Raw genomic sequence first — 22,880 nt, 5'->3', positions numbered from 1 at the left:
AAAGTCACGTGATTTTTAAAAAAAAGTTATTTATAGGAGTGCACTTCTATAGCTCTTATTCAATTTTATACAATTATAAATTCAATTATCATCATCTTTATCCTGTTTCAGGGTTACAGTAAATACAGAGCCTATCTGGGGAACACTTGGATAGACTAGGTGCAGAGCAAGAATATACCACACATAAACTCACACTCTGAGTGGCTGTTTTTTGGAAGCACCTGCAGACACAAGAAGAACGCCAACAGAAACGCCACAAAGACAGTTATTTAACTTCAGGATCGACCCAGAGAGCTGGAGCTCTGAGGTGCCACCATGCCGACCTAAAATTATACTACCATTCTATTGTGTTTGATCACTCATTCATTGTGTGTGTGTGTGTGTGTGTGTGTGTGTGTGTGTATATATATATATATACACACACACACACACACACACACACACACACACACACACACACACACACAAAATAAACCTGAAGACACAGACCATGGATAGAACAAGACATACACATAACTTCTAGTGGTTTTATTGTTTTCTAATACTGTATATTAGTGCAAAGTTTAGATAGCCTACGTCTAAAGACATGAGCACAACACACAACTACAAACATTGTGGCATAACACAAGCAAAAATATAAAATGATATCCAAATCCAGTCAGGTAATAACACAGTGATGCCTATTTTTAAAGTTTATGTTTCTCAAATTCACATTTATTGGTTGACATGACTGCACAGTACACATGCACAGGTTTTATGACACCACAAAGCTGCAAGACACCCAACTGCTTCACAAATTAGTCATCTTCTCACAGGCCAAAAATGCTTAAATGGCACTACATTTACATTACAAATGTCTTTTCAACAGTTATACACATTTCCATTTATAGGTTTGCTGGTGTAACCTTAAGTCATAAGTATGAGATGCGTCAATACATGCTCAAAACAAGAGTGCAATTTAAATGTCTTCATATACAGTATTTATTCAGTCATTTATACAGTGTCTAGCCTGCATTCTCATACTATAGATTCAGTTATGTTTTCTCATTATATAAATACTTGCATAAGGAAGCACTAGGGTGTGTGAAATTCAATTCAGGACATAAATACTTTCCCTTTCAATGGATACAAGTTAGAGTAGCCAAGTTTAGCCTAGAGTAGCCAAGTGCAGTTTACAGTAGGAGAAGGTGCACTGCTGGCAGCTATTCTTGGTAAATCACGCCACCTAGTGGCTGAAGTCGTTAAGTCTTACAGGGTGCCCTTCACATGTATTCACATTTACACTGGTAGTGGAATTGTAAATCACTACAATATACAGGTGTAGAAGAGTAAAGACAAATAGTACTGTGTGTTGAAAGGATGTGCTGTGAACAAGAGTCTTCTTTATATTTATGATTACAGTAGAAGGTCAAATCTACAGAATCCAGGTGAGATTATCTACTTTTTCTCTACTAAGCATGCGAGACCTGGGTATAAAATGTTTTTGGAGTTTAGGAGTGTTTTTCATGACTTGACAGTAACCCTCACCCCTGTCCACTGTGCAATCACTTAGTATGATAATACATTTTATTTATAATATCAAACATACATACACATATAAACACAAAGCATTTCTCTTGTTTTTTTTTAGTGCTAGTGCTTCAGGCAACTGTGACAAGCAGTTTCAGACCAGACAGATATTTGTCAGAAATAATGTTTCAAACTACATTTAAAAATACATGATTTGAAAAGACAAACAGATAATATTTTCACATTTTATAAATATATGACTGGCCTCAGAAGCACAATTCTTACACAGCCAGTGAAGGACTTTTGTTCCCGCCTCAATCCACTCCTCGATCTACCACTATCCTGACCAGGATAATGCGGTTACTGATGTCAAGTGAATGAATTAATGTGCACTACTGAATACTTTTTATTTTATCCTGTATTGTTCACGGGGGCGCATGGCACCTCCAGGGTTGGGGGCTCGATTCCCGCATGGAGCCTGCATGTTCTCCCAGTGCTTCAGGGGTTTCCTCCAAGTGATGAATTGGCACCCCATGAGTGTGCCCTGAGTTCCAGGCTCCCAGCAACCCCATGTAGGATAAGCGGTACAGAAAATGGGTAAAAAAAATTAAAAAAAAAAATTTAATTCTTACTCTGCATTCCTTCTGGTTACCATCAATATTATACACATGCTAAAAAAAACTGGTGAGAAATGATTCTGAAGTATGGAGAAGTCCATCCATCCATCTTCAACCACTTACTCCTTTTCAGGGTCGCAGGGGAACCTGGAGCCTATCCCAGGAAGCATCGGGCACAAGGCAGGGTACATCCTGGACAGGGTAAGTATGGAGAAGTATGGTATATATTACAAGTATGAATAACTTTTATAAATATATGACTGACTTCAGAAGCATAATTCTTACACAGCCAATGAAGGACTTTCCTGTTTCACAGGAAACTGTACTCCACACATAAGATTATGAAAATAGATTTAGACATTTAAACCTTTATATTCTGTCCTCATGATTTTGTGATCATAGAGAATGTTTGTGTGTGAGTATCTGTGGACTGTGGACTTATTAGAACATGGCTAGGATTGTGATTAATGGAGATTGAGATGTTATGTTGACTTCATGGAAAATGTGATTAATTATGATAATAATTATTAATTAATAATACACTTGTGGCAGCAAACTTAAGGGAGATGGCAAACATTGCAGAAATTTGCAGAGTCATTATGTATATTTTAGTGTTTTAATGAAGGAAAGAATATGTAGGGTTTTTTCCATTTTAAATGCATTGCTAATTTCTGTACTTTACTCATAATTCATGTACATTGTTTTATTTTAATTTTGCTGTGTGGTGAAATGTCATTATACTGTTTACGTCATTTATTTCATTACGGTCAGGAATGAAGATGTTCTCACATAGGATAGTTCTGGAACTCTTCCTCAGTAGGTAATGAACCTTGGTGGGAACATGCTTTATTATTTCATACCCTTCATGATTTTTTGTTTAATAGATCTTGTGTTCTTTCTTTTGGTTTGCTGTCTCTAAATGTAGAGATCCTGAGCAGCAGGTTGCGTGTGCCACGTCTAAATTTGGGCTGTGTGAAGTAGAACAGGATGGGATCAAGCACGCTGTTCATGCTGGCAAAGGGTCTCGTACTCTTATACACCACCGATAACAAGTTCCGGAGCTGGCATGGAGCATCAGGCAAGGTCCTCACTAGCAAGTACATAGTTTTGGTCACGTGGAACGGCAGGAAGCTGACGGCAAACACCAGCACCACAATGGCGATCATCCTCACAGCTTTGCACTTCTTTTCCTTGGTTGCTTCACCACTGGCGTTGCCCGGTTGGCACAGAGCCCGTGCCATCCTGCAGTACAACACCACAATGACCATAAAGGGTAACAGGAAGCCCAGGCAGGTGAGGGCCATGCCATATGGGTAGTACTGCTGCGAGCGCTCAGGCAGACTCAACTCGTAGCACACGGTACGGTTTCTCTGGATGCCCATGGCTGCAAATTCAAATGTAGGTGCACATAGAAGTGCTACAATGACCCAAACACTGGCGCAAACAGCCCATGCCAGCTTACGTCCTGCTTTTCTGAGCCACGGGGACAGCGGATGGCAGATGCCCAGATAGCGCTGGACGCTGATGCAGGTGAGAAAAAGGATGCTGCTGTGCAGATTGCTGTAGAACTGGAAACGTACCCATCGGCACATCAACTCTCCAAAGGGCCAGTAGTCTCGACTGCCGTAGTTGTAGATGAGCAGAGGAAGAGAGCACACATACAGGAAGTCGGCTGCGGCCAGGTTCAGCGTGTAGATGTTGGTCCGAGTCAGGGAACGTCTTTTTCCAAACAACTGCAGAATGACAGCAAAATTGAGTGGCAAGCCTAGGACGAAGACAACACTGTATACCACAGGGAGGAGGATGCGCTTAAAATCTTCACTGTAGGTGCAGGAAGGGAGAATGGAGGATGATGAGGAAGCGTTCTCCATCTGAGAAATGATTGATTTACATTCTAAAACAGGGAGAGGAAAGAGACAGAGAATTAATAACACAGAGTAGGAGTATATGTATGGAATACACACACTGGAGTCATTACCAAACAAATAAAAATTAAATAAGAACTTTATGATTCATGTCCTAAGACTTCAATATTAATATTGCTGAATTATTAATGAGCTCATAAAATAAAAGGAACCGGTCCAAATAGCTCTTAATTCATTCCTGGGATCTGGATGTGATTTACGCAGGAAGTCAGTGTGTAATGCTACTTGGCATTGACACCAAGGGCTTTGGCATCAATCACACTAATCAGACTCAGAAGCAGCCAAACTAATTCCCTTCAAGTGTTTCAATTCATTAATGTCTGGAACCACAACTTGAATAAATGTGTTTGTATTTTTACAGGTACAATACACATCTGCTAACACATACCAAGTAAGACACAGTCTGTATCATAAATAAATATTCAATTATAACTCTACATGTAAATAGAAACAAGACTCAGAAATGCTTGCGTTTTAAAAATATACTCTCTGTAAATAAGCTGACTATTCAGAGGGTAGACTTCTGCTTGGAAGGTTGCAAATTCAAGTCGTAGCTCTGCCAAGTTGTGACTGCTGGGCCCTTGAACAAGGGTCTTAACCTTTAACTGCTCAGAAAAATTAGGTAAATGTAAGTCACTCTGGATAAGGGCATCTGCCAAATGCCATAAATGTAAATGTACAATATAAATATTCCCTGCAGAATAGAAAATAAACTAAATAAACTGCCCTAAAAGAACAACGGCACATAGTTTTTAATAGAAACACTATGAATAGTGTGTATGGGGTACAGTAGTATGTCATTCATTCATTCTCAGTAACTGCTTTATGCTGGTCAGGGTCTTGGTAGATCTGGAGCCTATCCCGGAAACACTAAGCATGAATGTACCATAAATGTAACGGCAGTTATAGTATAAATATGTATAAATATAGTATACATGTGTGGTGGTATGAGAAAATCTATCAGATGTTATAGTGACTGAATTCTGGCAAACTGCCTAAAATTAGGAACAATCAAGTTTTGCCATAGCGAAGTGGACTTAAATCCAGATATGTCTCGTGACCATAGATTTTGGTGGGGTGGTCCAAAAATAATACCAGCATAACCTCAAACAAAATTAAAGTCATGAGGCTATCACACTTGAGGCTACTATCTAGTGAATTTTTAGAGCAACCCTATAATAAGCATTTGAGAGTCGACAACATACAGCCATCCACAATAAAGTCTCGCAGCTCATTTTGAGAGGATTTAGACATACCTTCAACTGTGTTTCAAGGTAATATCATTAACCAGGGTTGACAGGCTGCAGCAAAATTTCTATCCCAACTATACTATAATAAAAACCATACGAAATACCTGAAACTAGCATTGAAAATCAGAAACATTTATACTTTTTTCACAACCTTTGAGTGGGAAACAAGTATTTTGGACATATTTCTGATGTATAGACATCCACTCCACTATCCCCCTTTCTCCTTCCCAATCTTTGTAATATATCTTACAATAGAATGGTTCTGTACATCATAGATGCACTTTCTGTATTTTTCGTGGAAATTTTGTACATTTAATGAAGATTATTTTATATAAAACAAGAACACGGCTGCCACAGAGTCTTAACTAACACAATCTGGCAACCCTGTCATTAACTGTCCTGTTCACTAATCCACCTTTGCTGAAAATGTACAGAGAGTGAGCATGGGGCAGGAAAACTCCTCTCCCCAAGAGATCCATACGGATCTCTATTAACAGGTGTTGCAGTTCCCATTTTTGACCTAACTTGGTCAAAACATCAATAACTTGATGGAAGCTAAGTGGCTGTAACTGCAACATCTGAAAATTTGCTTATATCTGTGAAATAACATTTTTTAAAAAATCGTTGGTGACTCAAATGAAGTAATTAATATGGAGCTGTAAATCAGGAATTTATGAAGATTAAAGTGCCTCAATTATGCTATTTTAAAGATTCCTAATTTTGTTTTGGAGGTCTCCTACAATAGGTTTACATGCATCCAAGGCCAAAAAACACTTTAATTTTCTCATAATATACATTGCAGCGTCATCTCTTTCCCCACAGTGTCTGAAATGGTTCGATCAAAGATCCAGTCTCTCTAAACCCCTCCTTTCCAAGAGCCTACTCTGCTCTGATTGGTCAGATGGCCCAGTCTGTTGTGATTGTTCTACCACTTACAGCGTGTGTGGGGAAACGAAACGCTCATTACCATATCTGAAACAAGGATGCACAAATAAGAAATGAGAAGCACCAATAGTGTATTACATACTTATTTTTTTAATTAGGTGAGATCATTTCTAATCCATTTTCAGGAAAGGGGACAAGTGTGTAAAGTTTGTCAGGCTTATGCTAACAGTGTGATCATCTTGTCCATCAATAATCGGCTCCTGTTTGTATATTTATAGCTCACCGCTCTTCAGTGACAGAGAAGTGTCAGTTTGCCTTTGGACAAAGAGTCTAATATTTCTTTCTGCTACTGAAAGCCCTTTTGAATCTTGTTGATGGGTTATGAATGTACCAGAGTTTCTTAGTTTCTTTTACATACGATAGCAATACTCTTATGGTAGATGTGCTAAGTATGTCGTCACATCTGCTCCACATACCAACACAAACTCAAAGGGTGCTTCTCATTTCGTATTTGTGCATCCTCGTTTCCTTTCCTTGCTTCCTTTCCTTGCATCTTAGCTCCACCCCCTTAGGATGTGAGAGAAGGATGCAAGGATGAGATGTGAAAAGAGAGGAAACGAAGCATGTCAAATGCAATATCCTCGCTCTCTCAAGCATCACTTCAACGCGATGTCAATTAATGATGACTGGGCTGAGCTGGATTACCTCAATGAGCTTCAGGGAGCTGCCGTTTTTGCTTGTTTTTTTGATGTGTCGTTATGTTGTTGGAGCTTGGTTAATAACAACATTCTTAATAAAGCAAAATGCACTGATAGCACATGAAATGTCTGGGTTACATAATTTATCACATATTTTGTGCAGCTTTGCATATCCAAACATCCATCCATCCATCTTCTACCGCTTACTCCTTTTCAGGGTCACGGGGAACCTGGAGCCTATCCCAGGAACATCGGGCACAAGGCAGGGTACACCCTGGACAGGGTGCCAGTCCATCGCAGGGCACAATCACATACACACCCATTCATACACTATGGACACTTTAGACACACCAATCAGCCTACCATGCATGTCTTTGGACTGGGGAGGAGACCGGAGTACCCGGAGGAAACCCCCACAGCACAGGGAGAACATGCAAACTCCGCACACACATGGCCCCGGCGGGACTCGAACCCCGGAGGTGTGAGGCGAATGTGCTAAGCACTAAGCCACCGGACGCCCTGCATATCCAGACATGCATCATCGTAAAGCATATTATTATTGAATTATATTTCACACAAGATTCCATCACATCATCAAAGGACTTTTTGTTTGAGATTGTGGCAATTTATACATGCGTTAGATTTTTAGAAAAGAAACACTTCCGCATAGGATACACCTGTGTATCCTCGCTCCTAGCTTCTATGGAAGCTTCCTCATTCCTCACCTCCTCACGGTGCAATCAGAGAATTGATATGTTCTTCAAGATGGTTGACTTGATCAATTTCCGGGTCACGGTCTGAAGGACGGAGGAGTGAGGAAATGAGGAAGCATCAATTTGAGTATTGATAAGCACCTCAAGCATCTTAAGCCAAACAAAGAACTACAAACTCAGTCACATGACCCATCAATTGATCTGCTACATTATTCTAGTGCCCTTATAATCACATCACCTGTTCCCAGCACAAATCAGCGGCACAAACCATAACAAACCTGGACATTTATTCTCAAATCAATCGCTAAACGAGGCTACAAATAACCATCAATACAGGAAAATGACACAAGCAATGATAAAGCTCTCATCTGAGAGTGCCCTACATTCTTGAACCCAGCTTTGAAGCGAAGGTACCCAGCATAGCATCTCTAGTTTCAGGAAGGTAATTTGAAAAAGTGAATTCAACCTGAGATTGGCTGAGTCAAAAACATGCTCGTTTAAGGTGGACTTAACAAGCCATCACTAGTTGGGCTCTGTAAATATCACCTATTCTAAAGCTTCCATCACTAGTTCAGCCTACCTTAGCTAAATCTGTCTGCTGAAACTCCCTGCACTTGCATCAAAACCCTGTCTCTGCTTGACACATGTGAAGAAAAAAATACATCTGGATTTAAAAGTGATCATCATAACAGCAGTATATAGTGTGCACACTAAAGTTAAAAAAAAAAAAAAAAGTATAGTGTGAACTGTGTATTATAATAGGAATAAAATGAATAGTACATAGCAAGAGTAATGTAAATAATGGATGGTGTGAAGGGTGTACAGCTAAACAGGAGCCTTTAATGTAGCTCGATCATAATACACAGTGAAAAACATATGCTGCCTTAACTTAATGATTGTAAATAATACTTTTAACATTTTAATGCAATTTATGAAAACTTACATTTAAAGGATGAATTAGTATGAAAATGAATGAGAGAAGGAATGAGAGACTACAAATAGATGTGTACAATCATTGTGTGTGTGTGTGTGTGTGTGTGTGTGTGTGTGTGTGTAAGGAAATCTGTAAAGTGTGCCAGGAAGCTTCAGCAGTCTCAATTGTTTCCTGTGAGTATAATTATCCTTACAATGGAGACTGAATGTGTTCCAAACAGGATGTCAAACCTTCCAACACTAAAATAAGGAGAATAATAGAGCACTTAGAGATCACATCCTGAAATTAATAGTGTGAACATTTTGTATGAATACTGTGTAATAGTACACCTATCAGCCATAACATTAAAAACACCTGCCTAATATTGTGTAGGTCCCCCTTGTACCACCAAAACAGCTCTGACCTATCGAGGCATGGGCTCCACAAGACCTCTGAAGGTGTGCTGTGGTATCTGGCACCAAGACGTTAGCAGCAGATCCTTTGAGTCCTGTAAGTTGCAAGGTGGGGCCTCCATGGATCAGACTTGTTTGTCCAGCACATCCAACAGATGCTTGATCAGATTGGGGAATTTGGAGGCCAAGTCAACATCTTGAACTCTTTGCCATGTTCCTCAAACCATTCCAGAACAATTTTTGAAAGAGGCCATAGCCATTAGGGAACCTTGTTGCCATGAAGTGATGTACTTGGTCTGCAACAATGTTTTCAAAGGTGGTACATTTCAAAGTAACATCCACATGAATGCCAGGACCCAAGGTATCCCAGCAGAACATTGTCCAGAGCATCACACTGCCTCTGCCGACTTGCCTCCTTCCCATAACGCATCCTGGTGCCAGCTCTTCTGTTACATAATGTAAAAGAAAATGTGATTTATCACAGTGGTTTTCAAAGTGGGGGCCACCAGGGGGCGCCTGGGAGGCCTCAACAATTTGGTGTGAAAAAGAAATTCTCACTCTCAGACAACCACACACACACAATCAATTCCTAATGTAATGTAATGTAAAGATGTAAGATGTAATTACTAAAAAAAAAAGGGGGATATATTCAGAAGTCTGTATTTTTAATGTGTTTTAAAGACATCTTGCAAAAGGGGGGCCTCGGTCAAATGTTAATGCCATTTGGGGGGCCTTGCCCTGGGAACCCCTGATTTATCAGACTAGGCCACCCATTAACAGTGCCTAATAAAGTTGATATAATTGAACAAAACCCACAAGGAAAATTAGTTTTTCAATCATTTATTCAACAGAAATATCAATAGATGTGATATTCTTCTGTGGAAAAAGTAAGTACACCCTTGGCTTCAGAATCTAGTATTGTCCCCTTTTAGCAGAAATAACTTTTTGTAGGCATTTTGTGTAATTGTCAGGCTTGCCTGGAATATTTGACCACTCTTCCATGGAATATTCTTTCAGTTGCAAGATATTTGAGGGTTTCCTTGCATGTACTTGCATGTTTCAAATCCCCCCACAACATTTCAATGGGATTCAAATCTGGGCTTTCATTAGGCCATTCCATAACCCTCCATTTCTTCTTTCTGAGCCATTCCTTGGTGGGTTTGCTTTAAGTTTTGGACAGATAGCCTCACATCTGTCTTACACATCTGTCATATCTTCAAGCACTCTTTGATATGATGCAGAATTCATAGTTGAATCAATGAATGCAAGCTGTCCAGTCCCTGAGGCAAACCATAACATTTCCACCACCATGCTTTACAATTGGTATGGGGTGCTTCTCCTGAAAAGCTGGTCTGCACCAAACGTCTGCTGTTACTGTGGCCAAGCAATTCTATGAACAATATCTTTGATTTGTCTGTCCAAAAGGCCTGGTCTTTGCCTATATTCTCATTGGCAAACTGTAGTCTTGCAAAGGCTTTTCACTGGCATGCCTTCCATGCAGGTCAAATTTGTGCAATCTCTTTTTGATTGTAGAAGCATGCATTTTAACACAATTACAAGACTTAAGCCTAGTTCACACTACACAATTTTAAGCAAGATTTGCAAGTCGCAGAGCTCGCCAACAAAAATCATTTGACTGGAGGCAACTCGACAAGCAATCGGCGCTCGCCAATCGGCAGTCAATCGTTGAATGTGAACTACTGAATAACGCACCGCTGAGGCTCGTCGACATATCACAGAGGCATTGGCAATGCCACACAGACATTTGGCATGCTAAATATCTGGAGCTATCAGGAGACTCAACATCCTGTGGTGTGAAAAGTGTGGTCACTTGCAGTGATTGCGGCGACGAGCTACAGCCAATGAGAAAGCAAGGCATGGGGTGAGCTCACCGTGAGAAACCTAACTCTATAAGCAGGTTCTAATCACTGGCACCGTCTTGAACACCTGATTCTAATTTTATGTATTTGAAGGTATGATAAATGTAGGGGTGTAATTACTTTTCCATGTGACTGATGTGTTTTTTTTTACTAGTTTAAATGGTGAAAATTACTACAAAATGTCAATTGTACGTGTCATTTGATAGAGGGTATCACCTTTATTAATAGGCATGGTTTCAAAGATGATCAAATGTTTGCTTGTCCAAATATGTCAAAAAAAGCCAACAAATTTCCGTGGGGTGTACATATTTTTTCACATGACTGTTCATATTAATTGACTCAACCAACATGTCAACTACTCTTTGAACACCCATTTCAGCTCATTCACAGGGACTTATAGCAGACATAATCTAAGACTAATGATAAATGAATTATATAAGAGGAATTATAAAACACTTTAGGATGTGCTGTTATAGGAAAATAATCAACTTCGGGATGGTAACACACTACCCCATGAATGAACATGTTGCTTATTAGCAGCTGCAATCATATTTTCAATTATTAGCAAGATGCTACAAGTTGACTTCTGCACTTTTCCTTAAATCACTTCTGCTCAGCTCTTGTGGTTAGAATAAAATCATAAGTAATAGTTTCCCTGTGTAATAAATATCTCAGTGGAGTCAGTGCAGTAAAATAACTGTCTGAGTTAAAAAGCCTCTTTGGCTCTGTCCTAAACGCATGAATTCATGTCTACCAGAATGTTGGCTATTGTAAGAAAAGTCCCAAGTTCTAAAACTCATAACAGTCTCTTCTATCAACATATCTTGATGGTTGCTGTTTTCTTAATGGTGCTGCTTCATGTGACTGTGTAATGAAATAAAGCAAAAAGCTAGCTGTGTTTTATGTGTGTGTGTATATATATATATATATATATATATATATATATATATATATATATATATATATATATATATATATATATATATATATATATATATATACACACACACACACACACACACACAGTATCTCACAAAAGTGAGTACACCCCTCACGTAAATATTTGATTATATCGTTTCATGTGACAACACTGAAGAAATGACACTTTGCTACAATGTAAAGTAGTGAGTGTACAGCTTGTGTAAAAGTGTCAATTTGCTGTCCCCTCAAAATAACTCAACACACAGCCATTAATGTCTAAACCGCTGGCAACAAAAGTGAGTACACCCCTAAGTGAAAATGTCCAAATTGGGCCCAAAGTGTCAATATTTTGTTTGGCCACCATTATTTTCTAGCTCTGCCATAACCCTCTTGGGCATGGAGTTCACCAGAGCTTCATAGGTTGCCACTGGAGTCCTCTTCCACTCCTCCATGACAACATCACGGAGCTGGTGGATGTTAGAGACCTTGTGCTCCTCCACCTTCCATTTGAGGATGCCCCACAGATGCTCAATAGGGGTTAGGTCTGGAGACATGCTTGGCCAGTCCATCACCTTCACCCTCAGCTTCTTTAGCAAGGCAGTGGTCGTCTTGGAGGTGTGTTTGGGGTCGTTATCATGCTGGAATACTGCCCTGCAGCCCAGTCTCTGAAGGCATTCCGAAGTACATGTTGGCATTTATGGTTCCTTCAATGAGCTGTAGCTCCCCAATACCGGCAGCACTCATGCAGCCCCACACCATGACACTCCCACCACCATGCTTGACTGTAGGCAAGACACACTTGTCTTTGTACTCCTCACCTGGTTGCCGCCACACATGCTTGACACCATCTGAACCAAATAAGTTTATCTTGGTCTCATCAAACCATAGGGCATGGTTCCAGTAATCCATGTCCTGTGTCTGCTTGTCTTCAGCAAACTGTTTGCGGGCTTTCTTGTGCATCATCTTTAGAAGAGGCTTCCTTCTGGGACGACAGCCATGCAGACCAATTTGATGCAGTGTGCGGCCTATGGTCTGAGCACTGACAGGCTGACCACCCACCTCTTCAACCTCTGAAGCAATGCTGGCAGCACTCATACGTCTATTTCCCAAAGACAACCTCTAGATATGATGCTGAGCACGTGCACTCAACTTCTTTGGTCAACCATGGCGAGGCTTGTTCTGAGTGGAACCTGTCCTGTTAAAACGCTGTATGGTCTTGGCCACCATGCTGCAGCTCAGTGTCAGGGTCTTGGCAACCTTCTTATAGCCTAGGCCATCTTTATGTAGAGCAACAATTCTTTTTTTCAGATCCTCAGAGAGTTCTTTGCCATGAGGTGCCATGTTGAACTTCCAGTGACCAGTATGAGGGAGTGTGAGAGCGATGACACCAAATTTAACACACCTGCTCCCCATTCACACCTGAGACCTTGTAACACTAACAAGTCACCTGACACCATCGAGGGAAAATGACTAATTGGGCCCAATTTGGACATTTTCACTTAGGGGTGTACTAACTTTTGTTGTCAGCGGTTTAGACATTAATGGCTGTGTGATGAGTTATTTTGAGGTGACAGCAAATTTGCACTGTTACACAAGCTGTACACTCACTACTATACATTGTAGCAAAGTGTCATTTCTTCAGTGTTGTCACATGAAAAGATATAATCAAATATTTACAAAAATCTGAGGGGTGTACTCACTTTTGTGAGATACTGTATATATATCTATATTGTGACGATACAGGGAGGTGAGGCGGGAGCAGGTGCAGATCAACGTCTTTATTTACTGAACAGCAGAGAAAACACAGGAAATGCGGTCTATACTGGACAAGATTAACGGGTTAAACATAGGACTGAAGTCAAGGCATGGTACGAGAACAGGACACGGAAATAACACCGCTTAGCATGGGTAACGTATTCACCATTACACTCAGAGGTTCAAATACTCGGATAATACTGGGCGAAGTGCACAGCAACACGAGGGGTTTAAATAACAAACACAATCAAACTAAAACACAGACACCTGGAGTAAATCAAGACACACCCTCGAACATCAACCAATGCTTAAACAGGGGGAGAACCAAAACAAACAATGGTGCGTGTCCATATACAAAAGTCTTGTGCACGTGCGCTCTCTAAAGCCGCTCGTGCATGTCGACGCCGCAGTGACATCTGCCGGCGGGAGCGTAACACACACACACACACACACACAAATATATATATATATATATATATATATATATATATATTAATATATATAAAAACCTGTGTTTTGCTTGTAATTGTTTGATATCCATGAGCGCAGAGTATTTTATGTGAATTTGTTTATTTACCAAAAGATCAAATGGTTAAACAATAAAGATGATTTTTCATAGCCTTCTTTGCTCCTATTTACCAAAGGTGCCAATATTAGTGGCAGGCACTGTATAGAGTGTGAAAAGTTATTCCCTTGTTATCTCAAAACTGGACTACTGCAACTCACTACTCTCTAGTCTCCTGGCCAGCTCCATCAAACCCCCTCAAATGATTCAGAATGCAGTAGCACGTCTCGTCTTCAACCAGCCCAAGAGAACCCATGTCACACCCCTCTTCATCTCCCTCCACTGGCTTCCTATAGCCGCCCGTATCAAATTCAAGGCCTTGATGCTCACCTACCAGACCTTGTCTGGAACAGCACCCTCCTACCTCAACACTCTCCTGAAGGCTTACGTTCAATCACGCAATCTGCGATCAGTCAACGACCGACGATTAGTACTACCTACTCAGCGTGGCTCAAGGTCCCTTTCAAGAACATTCAAACTAACTGTTCCTCAGTGGTGGAATGAACTTCCAACCTCAATCCGGACCACAGAATCTCTCACCATCTTCAAAAAACAGCCAAAAACCCACCTCTTCCGTGAACACCTAACCAACCCATAAAAAAAAAAAAATTACTCTGGCACTTACACGTCTACTCTGCGCACTTTGTTTCTTCTGGAATTCAATTAATGGATCTTGTTGGTAGCACTACTTGTATTGTTCTCTGCTTGATATATCGCTTTGCTTGTATTTTCTCATTTTGTAAGTCGTTTTGGATAAAAGTGTCTGCTAAGTGAATAAACGTAAATGTAAATGTACATAGTGGATGATTTGAAACGTAGTTCAATAAACTCATCTGTACTCTGTAATAACTGCAACACTTTCCCATGCCAACAGGCTGTGTACTCAACCAGGAAGCCGGATGATCCTAGGAAGCCAGCAACATGTAATGCTTCCGTAATCTATTAAGACTGACTGAGTTCATCCAATTAGTGTTGTTTTTTTAAAGTGCCCTCGCAATCATATATACTGACTATCGCCCTACAGGTTCGTGTCTACAGCCAAATCACAGCAGATATTCAGTGTAACAGATCTCTTGCTTGTGTGATATTGCTTAATTAATTGCTCTGAAAATCTGCTTTGGAACTGTTGCTCTTTGCTTTCAATTTGGTTCTTTGTGTTATGGATGCAGTGCCCGCATTTTCATGTTGAGGTTAATCCATGTTATGCTTAGTACACATATTTTATTAAACATAAAACATATATTTTTTTATTAAACATTTTATGTTTAATAAACTTTTGACAAAAAAATGTTAGTGTTAACTTTGACTCACACTTTTCTAAATGAACAGTAAATCCACCAGCACAAATCCTTGCCCTGACGTAAAAACAAAACAAAACACCATAACCGCAACACAGCTTCACATCTGGCAGTGACTACACACTTTCATCACTCTCGTTTTTCATTCTCTTACTAGATGCTTGTTGAATTTGAAACAACACACCTCAATTTCCCAACCACTGCCCACTGTCTGAACATGTTTGTGCCGAGATTTTAGGGTGATGACAACTCTTACACAGTTCCCTCCCTTCTACAGAAGTGATGTAAGCGCCCATAAATCATTTTGAGCAAAGCGCTTGCTTTATCTGTCCAGGATTTGCAGACAGGAAAATGGCTATGCAGAAGTCTGATGCCTGGAATGGTTGAGAAATCCTATGACGCAAACAGAGCCATTTCTGAAGCACATTCCTACAGAATAATACAGGAATGTGCGTGTGTGTGTCTGTCTGTGAAAAAGGATTAGCTGGTTTAGCTGGTTCATTTATAAGAGAACATAAAAGGGTTTAAAGTGATTGTGGTAGTTTTTACTAATGCTTTATATGGTAGATATCTGGTATGTTTGGATGCCACTTTCACACGTTCACCCATTTTTGTTGATGGTGGGGTGGCTGGTCGATTTATGTCCCAGGGAGCCCTCATGTCTGTGTTATATTTTGGCCTTCTAATCTTCTGTTAACCTTCTTACCTTCTGTGTTACCTTCTAGCTATGCTGTCATAGCTTGTCTTGTTAGAGTCCCTGCTCACATTCATGCAAAGTACATTGTTCTTAACCATTACGGGACATTAAGCATACCTAATAATCTCTCCCTCTCTCTCCCTCTCTCGCTACACATGATACTCCTGAGAAACCAGTGATCCTAACTCCTTCTGCTCTCCGGACCTGCCCGATCCATCCTGATGCCCTACTTCTGGTTTGAGTTCTCATCAACTGGAAGTTACATGCTGCTGCTGAGGATGGCCCCACATGGTGCAGCCCTAAAGAGCATTGAGATTGCTGAGGATGGTACCACATACAAACCATAAAGATGGTTTTCAAGTCTCAAGTCTCCATCAATGAACAGTGGAGAACAAAACAGACTTCATTTAAAAACTGTAATGAATTTTCCTGGTTACACAACTGCACTATTTGACCATGTAGTATTAACACATTTATAGAAGGGATTTATTTATAATTGTACTATGCAGCGTCACCTAGATGAAGATGGGTTCCCTTTTGAGTGTGGTTCCTCTCAAGGTTTCTTCCTCATGTCGTCTCAGGGAGTTTTTCCTTGCCACCGTCGCCTCTGGTTTGCTCATTAAGCATAAATTAATAAATTTTCAATTTATATTCTGAATTTATATATTTCTGTAAAGCTGCTTTGGAACAATGTCATTGTTAAAGGTGTTATACAAATAAAACTGAATTGAATTGAATTAATATGAAACACTTCCCAGAAATAAATTATCTGGTGACATCTTTAGTATTAACAGTAAAATATTAGATTTAGTGCCCTTTGAAAGGTAACACTAGGGTAGGGGGTTCGATTCCTGCCATGGCCCTGTGTGTGTGTAGACTTCTCTGGTTTCCTCCCCCAGTGCAAAGACATGCATGGTAGGCTGATTGGCATGTCCAAAGTGTCCATAGTGTATGAATGGGTGTGTGAATGTGTATGTGATTGTGCCCTGCAATAGATTGGCACCCCGTCCAGGGTGTACCTCGCCTTGTTCCCCATGCTCCCTGGGACAGGCTCCAGGTTCCCCGCGACCCTGTAGGATAAGCGGTATAGAAAACGGGTGGGTTGTGATATTTGAACTCATATTTACCTGCAAAGTGTTAGCATCACTAAGACATGCTTTTTATCTTATCATGGCATCATTTAAGGAGAACAGAGACAAATAGTTGAAAGTAATATATTCATTTACAGTTTGATAATTTAGTTTAGTGGATACATTAATGAGGAAAAACTAACATCATAGAAGTGACATTTTTGTATTATGGATGTGACGTTCTGAAACACATTCAACAAAGCATAGTGGTTACGCTTTAGTGATATTAGATGGGAGGCTAAAATCTTTCAAGAGCTCCACAACAAAACTATTAAGGTTTAGAATAGTAATGCATTAGATAGATGTGCTTTATTCATCCCTGAGGGCAAATTTGAGTTATATATTCAAGACATATTAACAAATGACACACAGTGCAAAAGGTGATGAGGATATGATGATGAAGATGATGATGATAAGGTGCAAAAATAGTACAAGGTTCAAATATCATTATGTCAGGTACATCAGATACATATGATAAATATTATATCATGTGGTCTCATCAGTGGCATAATAAGAATGATGTCAGGCAAACACACACACACACACACACACACACACACACACACACACACACACACACACAGAGTTATTGACAGCCAGTTATAGGCAACTTCATTCAAAGTGCTTCATGTCTGGAATTCTCTACTAGCTTCATTCCATCTTTCCTCCAAATACTTGGTGTTCTGTTGTCTGCCCTTTTGTGTAATTTGTACTTACATTTGACAATGTGTGCTTAATCTACTTTTAGTTTCTCCTCCATAAGTGTTTTGGGGGGGAAATGATGATAAAGTAAATAATCCACCTCATTCGCATTCATTACACCGCAACTGTTTTTCATCATCACTGCTGATGACATGTTACTGATGTGTCAATAATGGCTATGTCCACATTAATCTGGCTAGATCTGAAAAATGCCTTTTCATTTTAAAACGCTCTCTGTTCAAACTAAAACATCTGAAAACACTTACATCCCTATACTGTGTATGCCTAATAACATCAGAAGATTTGGCCTGCCAAATAATTAGTAATCTAATTATTGACCTTAATCTGAATAAGACAATATTGTGATTAAAGTGTTTACATGAGTTGCTTTTAGAATATTCCTTTCATGTTCCCATTTGCCATGTTATAGAACCTAGATCAATTAATGGCGCGTCACTACATCCCCACACCATGCTGTCCGGCGTTCCCTCCAGAATTTCACATATCAACATACAGTTCGTCTTTGTTATGGTACCGTATACAGTTTTGGGTGTTTTATTTTTAATTTTACGAAAGCTTCAAGTGCAGTTAATTATTTGTCATTCTATACGTGCAAACAGACGACTGCTTGAAGCCGTGTGCTGCGTCCCAAACCACGTACTTACCTACTATATAGTAGCTGAGATACATGTATTTCTCCTACTATATAGTAGGTAAGTACGCGGTTTCGGACGGAGCCGTGCTCTCTTGTTTGCTGTCAAACGGTTGCGCACTGCCGTGCGTGATCGTGTCCTGTCGCAAAATGCGATGAAAACTCCCATGCGGCATTAATAGTGTTATTAAGGTGTGTACATGTCTGTAATACACGTCAATAATGTAACTAAAACAGGAATACTCCGCATATCTTAATTCCATTTGTGTTTACTTCGAGTAGACTTTAATCCGATTAAGGTAATTAAAAATTGCTGTTTACATGCTAATTTCTTAATCAGAGTATTGTCTTAATCGGGTTAATATTGGATTATTGATGTCCATGTAAACATACTGAGTGTGGATGGATGGCCTAAACGTAGAGAAAATTATGTGTTTTCAAATTTATCAGGATTAATGTAGATGTAGTCAAAGTGGAATGAAAAACATCAGCCCCATATGCACAAGAAATCTAGGGGCTTTTCAGTCTGTGCAATCACCTAACATGGCTGCCTCTGACAGGCTGCATAATTCTACAGTCTGGGCTAGAAAGAAATCAGTTCCAGCCTCACTTCTTCATATCATTCTGTGTATGTTTCTTACAACGATTGCTGATGCTGTTGTACTTATCTCCACAAAAGTCCAAAATAATCCACTTAAAGACAATTGTTAGTAAATAATCTGATGTGGTTCCAAAAAATTTTTTTCTAGTTTTTTTTTTTTTTTTAGCATTTAAGAATAGGGGCTTAGACTGGCTTGTCCACTTATAGCAGCCTCCTCAGTTTCTGTTGCTATGAAACGACTGAAATAGGAATTAAGACTAAGCTAAACCTAAAATAAGACACCGCTACAGCCTGACTAGAGTCTTAACCTGACTAACAACAACAAGTAAAGCAATATGATTCTGTTTTCTCCCTTTGGTAAAACAGTGTAGTGTGTCTCTCAGACTGAGAACTGATAGAGTTTCCTTAAAAAAAAAAATCCTGATGTGCTCATAGTATCATTTTCCATAATAAGGGTGACCATTACATACAATTGTCCTATTATTACACTCTATTTTCACTATTTTCACTATTTTCTAGTCACCTGAAAGACCACATGTACTAGTCACAAAGTGTTTAACAGCTGTGCATCAAGAACAGAATGCAAGCAAGGACCTCTACACTGTTGACTTATTCCTTATTAACATTTCCACACACAAAACATCTGGCATCCTTAAAAAACAAAAAAACAACACTTAGATGCATAGAATCCTGACATAAATAGCATTTATAGATATAGCTTAATAAACAAACATTATCAAATCTGCATGCATTTAATCAGATCACAAAGACAAAAAAACAGCACAGGATTAGTATATATTGGCTTTCTTTTGGTTTGTCTAATTAAAGGCTAACTCAAACCATCATAAAAGACAGAAATGAGGCCAGAAAGCATGAGACCAGAAATCTTACTTGATAAAAAGCTAGCAAACGCACTGGTGTTATTGCTCCATTCACATTACCCCTTTTCAAATAAAAACAGGAAATTAAGCCAAACATAATCTATAATCATTGACTTTATTATGAAGGGAGGTTAAGAGCATGGACTTCTGTGAAATTCACGTGTGTATTTATTAGCATTTCCGCTAATTATTTGCTTTAATAAAAAACCTAACTTCATTGCTCCTATCACAGTGTGAGATCAAGAGAATTGGCTTCTGTATTTATTACCATTAAATGAGTCACTGAGTTACTGAAACTTTGGGACAGTGACCTAATTATTTATGAGCATTTCCACTAATAAAATACAAACATAAAGTTTACCATTTGACGATCATATGACAGAGGAACATAGACTCCTGTTATTACTAGCATTTCTGCAAAAGTGGAAAAAGTTCTCTGGTTTGATGAGAGCTAAACTAAATGTGTTGGCCTTGACACAAAGGTCTACACTTGGTAGAAACTCAATCCTGTGCATCAATTTAAGAAGATCATCCTCAGAGTGAATCATGGTGGTTGTAGCATGATGTTGTGTGGTACCGGTGGCCTCTTGGCTGCTTTGGCTCTCAATAGAGATGAATACTTTTTATATTTTTTTATTTGTAAATAATTTTGCTAACTATATTGACCCCAAAACCCCCTTTAAATTTTATGAGCTGTTTTGTGCATGGTGTTCATGACATATAGGCCCAATTAAGTCAGTGTCAGTTCCAGGTTTTAACACTACAAAATGTGAAAAAAACAATTAATGGGGTCTGCTGAATACCTATGCAAGACCTTATATCTTATATAATAGCTTCACAATCACTGACTTTATTACTTCCATCACAAAGACAGGAAAAGTTAATGAACCTTTGTGTCATTTACTTATTTATTTATTAACATCCCAATTCATCGACTTCATCAATCATATCCTAAGCGTGGTAAAAGAACACTGACCTCTTTTTCATTGCCTTCTGTGTTTACCATTTTCGATAAACATCTGGTATAATAAAAAGCTAGTTAATCCAGTCACTGATTTTATCATTCCTATCATAAAAAAAATTGTGTGCATGGGCAGGAACCATACAGCTGCAGAACACTGAGATCTTTATGGATATTGGGCAAACACTCATCACTGACTGATTACCAAGTGGGCCTTCACCCTGTGTCAACTGTTTCAGGATCAATAAAGTACAATTGGTGTGTACAATATGTGTGTCTTATTTAAGCTGAGTACTAGTGTATACAGAACAAACTGGGTGAGAAAGAGAGAGAGAGAGAGAGAGAGAGAGAGAGAGAGAGAGAGAGAGAAAGAGAAAGAGAGAGAGGGCATAAGAGCACGGAATGGACTATGGGCAGGATGTGTGTGTGCATGCGTGTGTGGCTCACTACACTCTAGCAGGTGGTATTTGAGACTCCACAGCAGATGACAGTCTTTAGATAGAGCACATAAGCTACTAGAAGCTTTTTATAGACATAACACACACCACCGATAATATACATTACACACCTAGGGCTGTAACATTAGTATTTTTTAATGTGCTATCGGAAAACAGTTTAGAATATAGAGGATAGAGAAAGCTCATGGAATATACTGAGTTTCACTCATTATTCAATTTTTAAAAAAAACATTACATTGTTTCCATACCTAGCTGAGAAGCATTGACTAGAAAATAAACATTTCCTTGAATTTCTACAACTCAGATCCATTATATGCTCTAAAGTCAACCAAAAAGACAACACATTAGACCTTCCCCCATTAGTATGAAAACTTCTGAATATCTCACAACCAACTAAATTCTTATGCAAAATATATAAAATAATATCCAAATCCAACTCTTCCATTACCATACCATGTAAGAAAAATGGGAAGATGACTTGGCAATCACACCCAGAGAAGATTTTTGACCACAAATTTTATAGAAGATTCCCTCATAGCTAATAACACTAATCTGCACGTGATACAATACAAAAGTAATCCATAGAAGTAGGGCAGTGGTGGCTTGACGGTTAAAGTTCTGGGTTACTGATCGGAAGGTCGGGCTGCCACTGTTGGGCCCTTGAGCAAGGCCCTTAACCCTCTCTGCTCCAGGGGTGCCGTATCATGGCTGACCCTGCGTTCTGACCCCAACACGCTGCGATATGAGACTCACTAAGGAAATATCTTGTTTTCTAAATAGCACCATCCCACTCTCCCCTTCACTTTGCTTACTCAGCAATACATCTGGGATCAGAATAATGAAGGAAAACACAATAGTTCTTCTTACAGCACTAACAATCGCCAAGAAAGTCATACTAACAAACTGGAAAAAAAAAACAAAAACATTATCACACATTGGAAAAACCTACATAACAACAGAAAAACTCTCGGCCGCAATAAAAAATAAAACTATTTAAAAATCAAAGTCTATTTGTACACCTCTGATCACCTACATACACCAGGGAGTCACCTTGCAATAGCTTACATAACTGTTCCTACAGACAGACCACATAACCAAAGCCATGGGCGACATTAGGGGGGGAAAGGGGGGGCCCCCCTCCCATATCGCCATCAATTTATTGTAGTCATGGAGTTTCAGATTTGAAAACTGTTTAATATGTGTTTATATGTACATCTCCATGTTGATAGGGGGCAGTAGAAGAAAATAAAAAGGTATTAGTTTACCATAGTTAGTATGGCTATTAGGGAAAACTAAATGATTGATGACTAAATGAAACTACACGCATTTTAAGAGAAAATCCACTGGTGATGTATGTCCATTGTCACTCGCATATCCTCAACCTCTGCATTGTGGATGTCTGTCGCACCAATATAGCTGTGAGACACATGTTCAATCTCTCTATAACTTCATCGAG

The 22,880-nt window shown here is 39.3% G+C and overlaps 1 protein-coding gene across 4 annotated transcripts in view; it reads right to left on the bottom strand.

Moving 5' to 3' along the window:
• Positions 1–2,121: 2,121 nt before the first annotated feature.
• The window catches only part of LOC108264849 (P2Y purinoceptor 3), a 34,245-nt gene continuing 13,486 nt past the window's right edge, over positions 2,122–22,880 (bottom strand). The window contains exons 2-3 of one of the 4 annotated variants that reach the window (XM_047155129.2): positions 17,059–17,109; positions 2,122–4,020 (exon numbers count right to left, since the gene is read on the bottom strand). In XM_047155129.2, the coding sequence (XP_047011085.1) occupies positions 2,990–3,997 (1,008 nt within the window). In that variant the 5' untranslated portion in view covers positions 3,998–4,020; positions 17,059–17,109 and the 3' untranslated portion in view covers positions 2,122–2,989. The other 3 variants (XM_017466772.3, XM_017466773.3, XM_017466771.3) reach the window with 3 other exon arrangements.

The sequence above is a fragment of the Ictalurus punctatus genome, chromosome 4 (genome assembly GCF_001660625.3).
Source record: "Ictalurus punctatus breed USDA103 chromosome 4, Coco_2.0, whole genome shotgun sequence".
In the NCBI taxonomy this organism is placed as follows: domain Eukaryota; kingdom Metazoa; phylum Chordata; class Actinopteri; order Siluriformes; family Ictaluridae; genus Ictalurus; species Ictalurus punctatus.
The sequence above is the reverse complement of the archived record's forward strand: the minus strand, read 5'-3'. Positions and strand labels throughout refer to the sequence as shown.